Genomic DNA, 10,000 nt, shown 5'->3' with positions numbered 1-10,000 from the left:
TTCCTCAAATTATGCCAAAAATAAAGCAAGCACAATCTTATAAAAGCCTACATCCAACTCTTAAGAAGCCAGGTCTCTTAGCTCGTCATTTGGCAGGTTCAAGTTGGGGGTTCGACAATGCCATCCATTCTTTTCCAAAATGGCCGCCATTTTAGCATTCTTTTGTTTCCATGCAAATTGGCCCTTATGGCCTCGCTTTCAAACGTAAAATTGAATAGAATATTTAACCTTAAACGAGACCATAAAGGCCAATTTGCCTGTAAACAAAAGAATACTAAAATGGCGGCCATTTTGGCATAAGGTGTATGATAAATCGTGTAGTGCTCCCGTTACCTAGCAACCGGCGTATCAGGCTTCTCACAGGCACTGTGGAAGAACCATCCTGAAACGACATCGAAAAATAACTAATTTGGACAGCTTTATTACACTTTCTTAAATGATAAAATCGGAAGGTGCATCATCAGAATGATAAAATACATGAATTCCTACTGAAATATATGACATCTACGCTTTTCCTGGCCAAATAAGCAACGCAGGCGTTATTCCTCAAGCGGAGTATAACAAGTGTATTTCGCACAAGGCGCTGCAATTTAGCAACCAGCGGTTAAGAAAAAAAAGGTATTTCGATACTGCACTAACTTGTTTTTCTAGGACGAATTGTCAGGGAAGAATTAGAGCTACCACGCCATACGAAAGAGTCAGCAAACACAGCACAATCACTGGTGGTGAAAAGCTGTCGCGCGCAAGGGAAAAAGCCCTCGCAATCATCGCTGTTCACAACGGAGAACCAGCCTAGGTAGAAAGCCGGGAAGTTGGGCTGATCTCCAGGGTAATAAATCAAGGCTGACGTAAAACGAATTTAACAAAAAACCTAGCCAAAACAATATTCCCAAAGACAGATAAAGCGGAAGTAGGTGAACGACACGCATGTGATGGAGGAGACGCAGGCGGCATCCACGCCTCCGCACTGCTTAGTAACTTCGCCGCTTGCTATGTTGGCAAACGGAGAGGTATCCGCACACGGGTGCTGCATCTAAGAGTTACAATAAAAATTTATCTTGAAAGCAGCCTATATTTTTGAAACCAAGGGTAGTGCTATATCATTTGCTTCTCTACTAACACATGGGATGCGGCATTGCGACATGTTCCTGCGGAAAGGGGTCAAAAATGAGTTTACTTGTGACTACTTATGTACCAAGTCGCTTACGTTCTCTTTTTGCGTTTTGGAGAGCAGACTATTGAGTCACGGAAGTAACGCAAGTACTTGCTTTACATTAGTTTATGCGTTACTTGCGTATCACAGGAACCCTAAGTTCCCTGTACTGATCTTTTTTCAAGCGAGCGGCGGAAGTGTCTTAAGTGAAAATCTAAGTGAAAGAACTATCTCAAAATGAACACTCTATTCAGTTGATGACATAAACGCAAATGATGATAGGAAGAGTTTGCTTTGCGGTGGTCAACATAGTCAATCAATCGTCATCTGGTTGAGGATGAGCATCTGGCGATTTGTTGTGTCTTTGCATGGACTGCAATGCTTTTTCTCGAAGTTTTTTCTCCAAGGTTTCTGTGTCGTCTTCGTCCACACTTTCTGACTGCTAAAAAGAAATAGTGGAGAGAAGAGTTTGAATTCAATGAAAATACACTCTTCTTTTTTATAAAAACGTTCTGGCTGAGATTAACCGGAATTTTAAGAACATACTAAGAACATGCATGCCTGGGCTGCGAGTCAGTTAATGTCCTGGACAAACGGGAAATGTTTTAAACAGCATAAAACATTTTTTGGTGACCAAACATGCTGATGATAAAGTGAGTGGCCAAACGGTTATTAAAACATGTTTGATCGAACTGAGATCAAACGCCACAAGCAAAGAACTATGGGTCACAAGTACGGAAAAAAACGTGGATACAAGGGGCTGAGCAAGCGTGGTACGCATGCGCTCGCCAAACATGTTTGAAAGGGCTAATGCAATCTCGACCCCAGAGCTCTTCTCTTGACTGAGGAAGAGAAGATCTCTGGGGAATCCTAAAGCAAACTGTCTTCTCATTGGTTTTCGTGAAGAACAATCAAAAGCGTCATTAATTGGTGCATTCATGTTAGCACGAGGAGTGAGCAGGCGCCGTAAGATTCAAATAGCCAATTTTTGGCTATGAGAACCATACGGCGCATCTTCTCCTTCATAGAGTTTCCCAGAGCCTTGGGTCGATCCGAGGCTCAGGTGACAAGAATGAGGGCTAATGATACGGCTGGCCAAACGAACAACACTTCGCCCATCAAACACGAGAACAAAAGAAATGTTTTAAGTTGTTTGCTCGAATTTTTGATGGCCTTCAAATTTTATCAAACACACCAAACAATATTTTATGTTGTTTTAAACGCCAAACATTTCCCGTTTGTCCAGGCGCTAAGAACGTCTTTATATTGCTCATTGTTTTTTTCTGACAGGACAATTAACTAAAATACTTAAAGGGCATGATACACTGACGAACAATTCAGTTTGTAGTCGAACTTAGTATACCACACTTTAAGAACAGAACGTTTTCAGGCTCAATCAGCCTCAGTGCCAAATTTGACGTTCCTACAAAAAAAAAACCCCAGGGTATGCCTGCAATCATCAATAATCCAAAAGCGAAACTAGCCGAGCAGGCTCTCTCTCTGCGGTGGGAGACAAAGATTCATTCTACCCCCAACCCCTGTCCCTCGGAGGATAAAAGCGACACAGACAATCAGGTCACCGATAAAACGTCATGCGCACGAAAAAACACTCTTCATTAGAATTATTTATTCAGGCATAACTAATAAGGCATAGCATGTTTTTTTGTATGCTAATGTTCTCCTCACGCAATTTGCACCTTTCTTCGGACTCAAGAGGGTCACGCTTTTTGTGGAGTGTTTTTGGAGCCGTTCAATAAATTCGTGTTTGATAACGTTTTACAAAAAAGCGTTTTAATGTGGTGCAGGTAGCCGGTTGCATCGGAAAAATAAGTACCGATAATTTGGCTTTCAGGCGTGTGAAAAAGTCTTTGGTCTTAGTAACCTTGAGTTACCGCAAACCCAAAGAAGATAGACAGACAGATAGAAAACAGAACGGGAAAATATTCATAGTTTATGACAAGCAACCGTCTGTCGGAATTGCGGATCTTAATCCCGTTGATCTCTTCGTGTTCACTTTAAGGTCACAAATGAATAAATCTGTTACCGGTGACAATTTAATTGGCCAGTTTTTAAAAAGGATTTATTCTACACTTAAATTGTCACGAAAAAAAATCAATGTAAATATTCTTCAGGCTTAACCAGTCCTGGGCCCGGTTGGTCGAAAGCCGATTAACTTAATCCAGGATTAGTGTAAAGTTTGGTTTCCTTTATCTACAACAAGTGCTCCCGCAGTGGAAAAAAATTAGGCCTAATTAGCTTAGAAGAAAAGTATCCTAAACTTTCATAACAGCTAACCTTAGGCCTAAAGAAAAGTTTTCAGGCCTAAGATTAGCTATTATGAATGTTTAGGATGCTTCTCAAGTATTTTTCTTTTGTTTCCATATACAAATATTTATTGACTGCGGGACTAAGAGAGCAGGCATTTAATGTCACGTAATCGTGGCCGGGTATTCTGAAGTTTAGCCCCAACGGAGCACGGAGCTCTTTTTCAGTCTTGAAAATCATCTCCTGTTGTTTCAATAAACATGGACTATTATTATTAAAGGACAGGAACAAGCAAAGGAAACTGATACGTTTGAAAAAAATGCGTGGCTTGTGTTTGTTACCGAAACCGAGAAAAGTGATTGTGGAAAGACTTTCTAAATTTCCTCTCGTAAATTTATGCTTCTAAAATAAACTCGTCTTTTCCCGGAAAAAATATCTCTGTCAGCTGCACATTAATTTTAGCCACCGGTCGTGAGACGCGATAATAAATTTCCCAGTATCACAAAGCAACACCAAGAGAAACATAGCAACCAAATTTCGTTAACAATCAACATCTCTGCGACGTCTCTTGTTATTTTCCCAGGAATGAGGAGCGAGTGTCAATGATTAGCTCAATTATTATTTTTCAAAAAAACAATGACCTGTGAACCGCCTTGCTTCGACGCATAATTAGCACACCTTTTGTCACAGTCAGATGACGACGAAAGTGATACGAAGTCGGTTCCTTTTATGCAAATATCATGCTTTCTCCGTTTCAACAAACTTCCATGAAGCCATTGCCTGAGCTTATTTTGTTCACAGACAAAACATGACACGGATATTGCAATGTTTCAACCAGCTTATAAGGCCATGCGGAAGACGAAGGCTTGTTTCGTCGAGAAAGTTGCTCTGGTTGTTCGTCTTGCTATGTATTACATTTGTGACAGTGGCTTTGCATGCGTTTAGCTTCCACATAATGGAGACTATAGGCAATAACGTCGTTCACCAACACAGTCACCTCTCAAATAATTCAGAATTTGCCTTATCAACGACGACGATAGCAAGACTCATGCACAGCGTAAACGAATCGTCTGCGAGGCAAGAACCTGTGGACTCCAAATCAACCAAGTCGAACGAGAAGAAAATTAACAAAACGGAAAATTCTTCACGGCGTAGTTGTCATTCTTGGTGTAGGAGTGCGGCAAATGCATCGAAACCTTTCTTTTTAACAGCCGTGCTCCTCGTGCGAATTTATGTCAAGGATTTACCGCAGCTCTCGACCAGGGAGTTAAGACAGTGGTTTTATTATCTGCGGTACGCTGGCTTTCAACACGTGTATGTTTACGATGCGTATGTTATGAAGAACGAATCCCAAGCCAAAGCTCTGAAATCTCTAATCGACGAAGGATTTGTTACTTACACAGACTGGAGTCACAGAGCTTACCCTTATTCTATTTCAGGCACGCAACTCTCTGCCTATCAGGATTGTATCGACAGATTCGGCCACGACAGTGTTTGGCAAGCAGCCATCGACATGGATGAATATCCGTTCAGTCCAAAAGACAAGCAGCCATTTTTTGTTCAAAGAGCCGTGGCTCAGTTTAGTGAAAACAACCCGACTGCTTCAGAACTAACTATGCAAAATTTTCTGTTCCTCGGAAAACCTATCGACGATAGCAAACGGCCGATGCTCATGGACAGAATATGGCGGCGTACACACGGTCCGGCCAACGCTCTTGTTAAGCCCATATACAAACCTCTTCACGTGGGCAGTGCCAGCGTTCATCACAACTCTCTCGCAAAGGGACACACTATCAATTTTCCAGTCGATCTTTTGCGTATGAATCACTACTGGGGAGCCCGGCTTCAAAACTGGGGAGACGACACACCCGAAATAATTGAAAAAACACAACCAGACAATTCGATGGAATCTATCGTGAAAACCTTACAAGACTGCCTTAGCGAATGCGTCCCTAGTACCGAATATCTTTACCGCAAAGAGTGGAACTAAAAGAATGGGAAAAAAGAACCGGTGAATGACCTCACAGCCGCCATGGTGATGAGCCAAACTCCTGCAAATATTTTTCTGTTGCTTGTATTCCAAAAAGTTATGGTCGCCGATCAGACGGGTGAATAGACTTGAAAGACCATAATCGAATTATAATTTCAAACGAATAGAGAGCAAAATTTTCGTGATGGCAACTAGTTGACTTTCCATATGAATGAAAAGTGACGAAAGTGAGCCAGTTCGGAGAATGCGCGCATGTCTTAATCAAAGTATGGTTTTATCAACGGAGTTGATAATGTAAATTGGCCACCGTACAGAGATTCAAAAAGCTGACGTTTCGAGCGTTAGCCCTTCTTTTTTCGCTCTGACGAAGGGCTAACGCTCGAAACGTCAGCTTTTTGAATCTCTGTACGGTGGCCAATTTACATTATCAACTCTGTTGATAAAACCAAATTTTTGTATACTACTTCCCCACCGACGCAGCACCACAGTTTCTTTAGAAACTACCCCTTCATTTAATCAAAGGAAAAATTAGCTAAATTAGCGAGTTTTCGTGCAAAAAAAAAAATTAACAATTCGCCTCTCTTTTTAGTAAAAGTGGCTAACTTGAACTTCAAAATGGACCGTTCAAATGATTTATAAATCGAGTCCTTGCCAAACTAATACCGCAACAAAGCCGCAAAAGTTTCCAACAAATGAACATTTTTTCAAAAATTAAACGGAGAGAACAAGACAATGCCTGCACGATTACATATTACAACAAAAGAACTTTGGGACAGAAATGCTTGGCCAAGTCGCCTTCAAACTCAGCCCAATCCAATGCGAAAATTAATGCTGAGTTATTAAGCAAATCGGCTTTAAAGGAAACTTGATATTACCAGATATTGGTAATCCTCAAAAGACGTCATTGCGGTGATCATTGTTTACAAACATTTACGTCAAATTCCTTTGACATTAAAATTTACCAACCACCGAACGAAAGAAACCATTGTTTTAACTGAACAATATCGCCATAGTTTTTTTCTATAAGATGCGGTAGGTAATGTTTCGGCAACAAGTTCTCCAAATGTTGTATCCGAAAACAGAAATCTCAACTAAAAACAGAGCATTCAAAATGCTGGGCAACTTTTACAAGTTTAGTACAGTAAGAAAGAGAAAGATACGTTAACACTGAATTCATTTCCCAAACCGCGTTTCCCTTCTCAACCACAATTAATTATTGATGACGGTTGTTCAATATACCCGAACTGAGTCGAGTCATTAGGGAGTTTAAGAAACCACGACGGCTACGGGGACAAAGACGTCACTTCAAAATATACGTTTGAGCTATTCTAAGTATTTCGGGATTATTCAATCTTGTTTATGTTATACAATATGTGCGAAGTGTCCTATAACTGGATTGGTACGGACGGATTTGAAGTAAAGAGCGAGACTGAAAGATTCGCTGTAGTTTGTCCACGTTGTCGTCAAAACCTCAAATTTGGTAATTTCACGTAGTAGTTTTGACGAGTACGGGAGAGAAATGTTCAAAAATGCGTGCCGCACGTGCAGCACGATCATTTTAGTTTTTCCAACCAATAATATTACTGCTTTTTGACGTTGTCGGTGCCGTAGCCGTTGTCGTTTCTTTAACTCACTAATTTGCAAACAAATACGGCAAGTTGGGGGGCATGAAGGTGGGTTGGAAATTAATTCGAGTCAAGTCGTCAGAACGCTAGTCGAGCCGTCTTGCAGGAAGTTGATTTGCAAGCCACTTAAAAAAACACAGCACATTGGGAGGCATTGCAGGAGAGTGGAAAATACGGGAGAATTCAAGACGATTCGATCGAATCGCAGAAATAAACTGGAGCTTGTAACGTTCATTTTGGGTTTAACATGAAAGATATAGGTAAAAATAATGCGAAGTTTTGACTGAGGCGAAATGAACAGGATGCATAAATTTTGTTCTTGATGATGAAGGGGACTTTGTTTACGTTTCACATCGATAAAAGCATTCAAATTTCAAAGGTCGAATTCAAAGTGCTTGCGGCAAATTTCGAAGTTTAATATATTTTCCTTAAAGCTCACACGCAAATAATATTTAGGCTCACTAGAAACGTTAAATCAGGCACTATTACCATTAACTTGATGGACTTGTTTCCGAAGTACCACGAGTGCTGAAGGAATAATTTTTTCAAGGTCGGAGAAAAAGCTACTCGATTCGAAACCCACAGCCAAGCACGAAAAAGCGTTAAATATTGCACAAGATTCACGTTATGTTTGTTCACAGCAAACACTTTAGGTTATTACTGGGCAGGCTTGCAAATAGCGACTACAACATTACAAGTCAACAATACTCTTTGTGCTTTCAAGTATTTAGAAGGTAGAAGGGTTTAGAAGAAAAAAAAAAGAAAACAGTCTAGGTAGAAGAACAATATGTACATGATTTGTACAAATAATGTGCACGAAGATATAATGTCATCGCGTAGCTTTCGTGTCTTGCACATCTTCCCCCTGCCCCTGCCCCCCTCAGGCAGGGGCAGGGCTGTCAATAAGGGTCGGTAGTCGCCCAAAACTTCCGGCTAGTAAGCCATCTGCAGCCGGCCACTTTCGTCTCATTATTTTTTATGGAGATTAAACAAGAGAAATCACAACAAAACTGCTCGTGCTCGATCGTTCGTGCGAATGGTGTGGAATGCCTGGAACATTAACTGAATAGTTCCCAATCTTGCATTTAATCTGACGAAACAATGGTGTCCGAGAAGGAACGTTTTTCCGTCGGAAGTCAAGTGTGCCAATTTGGCCACAGGAGGGAAGATCCCTTCAAGGAGAACGAGGAATGTAGAGGCAAAGTCGGACCGACTTTTCCAAGACGAGTCGAGACGATTCGTCAACACGGTTATGAGCCCACTTCTGCCTTATAACGTCTATTGTCAAAAACACTGCACTTGTCTAACACTAATTCCCTGGTTCGCTAAACTCTCTTCTTCAATGCCACTGTTTTAGAAACTCCTAAAAAGTCGAAAACCGGTTGTAACTTGATCTACGAACCCGCAAGGAAGAGGAATGGGTTTAATTATACCGGGTTGACGTCATAGATTGCTTTGCATTGTGCCAGCGACGCAAAGTAATTTGTGTCGAACCCAATCCCCTTGATTGCTAGGTCATGGATCAAACTAAAGTGAATTTCCAAAATTTTAGTTTCTAAAGAAACTGTGGTACTACGTCCGTGGGAGATTGAAACAATAAAAATTGATTTTATCAAACGAGTTGATAAAGGTAGAATAACCACCGTGAAAGATTTGGAAAGCTGACGTTTCGAGCGTTAGCCTTTCGTAGGAGCGAATAGTGGAATTGTGGTTGTTGTAGGTTTTTATGTGTGCGGAGGAGCTTTGCTATTGGTAGAAATAGGGTGACGTGAATTTGTGAATAGATTTTGGGAGTGAGGGTGGTTTAGTGGTTATCTATCGGGCCTCCCACCACTGCGAGCCGGGGTTCAATTCTGGCCTCGGCCAGCATGTGGGCTGAGTTTCAGTCGATCTCAACCTGACTCGAGTTTTTTTCTCCGGGTACTCCGGTTTTCCTCCCTCATCAAAATCGACTCACAGCTAATTAACATCTAGCTGTGGTGCTGTGCTCCGACATCAAACATGAACTGTATAGCGGCAGCCAGCGGCGCCTTTGTATGCTTTCAGCCCGATGTCGTGACCCGCGCCCTTCGCAATTCAGTCCTCGACTGCAAGTAAGGGTGATTAGCACTAGCAATATTTATTTATTTAAGATTAATAATCGAACGGCTTATAAATGTTCTAAGTATTTCCGCTAAAAACTGCCAGTCAAAACTCTTGCTCGTTCTCGTCCTCGTCCTAGAATCTAAAGGTCCCTTCTTGCCACGAGAACATAAAATTCATATCTGCGAGCTTTCGAGTAATTTGTTTTAATTATATGGACCATAAATCTATAGTGTAGAGATTAAAATGCAGGCTTTAATATAAATACTGTGTATTAACAGGAACAAAAAAAGGCGGGAATCGTGACGTCATTGCTCAATATGACCACCCACGTTAAATACGAAGAATGCGCCAATCGGATCCCGGATTTAATGATCGTATTGATTCTACGAGTGTTTTAGTTCCCGGTAAAACACTCCCGACCATATGATTTGAAAAAAAAAACTTATTGCACACCTAGCAAGGAACACTCACCGCTGGCGACTTGTCTTTGTCTTTCCGCTTCTTGTGTTTGGAACGCTTGTGTTTGTGTTTTGATGAGCCATGTTTCTTGTGTTTCTTGTGCTTTTTCTTCTTTTCTCCCTTGGACTCCTTCTCATCTGTCTTTTCTTGTTCCTCGTTCGAGCTTTCCTTCTGAAGCAAAAAAAGAGCCCAAACAAGTGTTGAATACCCCCTCGGCCGGCCCAGCATGTACAGAAAATCACAAGCTCATGACCTTGAAACGTTTAACTCTGTTTCAGAGCTGGGGTTTTTTAGTTTAAAAATGTCCTTATTTGGATGTAACGTAGCTCGTGCATTTTCACGCGTGTGCAGCTTCGATCTTATTTTTGTCCATATTTGGGCATAGAATTGGTGTCCTAAAACCCCCGACTTTGTTCCAAGGAA

General features: G+C 41.2%; 2 protein-coding genes across 3 annotated transcripts in view; one reads left to right on the top strand and one right to left on the bottom strand.

The window, feature by feature from the left end:
• Positions 1–395: 395 nt before the first annotated feature.
• The window catches only part of LOC138052594 (serine/arginine repetitive matrix protein 1-like), a 26,418-nt gene continuing 16,813 nt past the window's right edge, over positions 396–10,000 (bottom strand). The window contains exons 10-11 of one of the 2 annotated variants that reach the window (XM_068899127.1): positions 9,590–9,748; positions 396–1,595 (exon numbers count right to left, since the gene is read on the bottom strand). In XM_068899127.1, coding sequence (XP_068755228.1) covers positions 1,470–1,595; positions 9,590–9,748 — 285 coding nt within the window. In that variant the 3' untranslated portion in view covers positions 396–1,469. The remainder of the gene's footprint in view (positions 1,596–9,589; positions 9,749–10,000) is intronic. The other variant, XM_068899128.1, reaches the window with a different exon arrangement.
• Positions 4,077–5,626, top strand: LOC138052597 (uncharacterized). Its single transcript, XM_068899131.1, has one exon. The coding sequence runs from the start codon at positions 4,227–4,229 to the stop codon at positions 5,406–5,408; it is 1,182 nt and encodes a 393-aa protein (XP_068755232.1). The 5' UTR covers positions 4,077–4,226; the 3' UTR covers positions 5,409–5,626.

Source organism: Montipora capricornis, chromosome 6, assembly GCF_036669925.1.
Source record: "Montipora capricornis isolate CH-2021 chromosome 6, ASM3666992v2, whole genome shotgun sequence".
Classification (NCBI taxonomy): Eukaryota; Metazoa; Cnidaria; class Anthozoa; order Scleractinia; family Acroporidae; genus Montipora; species Montipora capricornis.
The sequence above is the reverse complement of the archived record's forward strand: the minus strand, read 5'-3'. Positions and strand labels throughout refer to the sequence as shown.

Bases quoted from the DNA above. Each gene is read 5' to 3' on its own strand.
- LOC138052597 (XM_068899131.1), top strand. From the start codon at position 4,227: ATGACACGGATATTGCAATGTTTCAACCAGCTTATAAGGCCATGCGGA.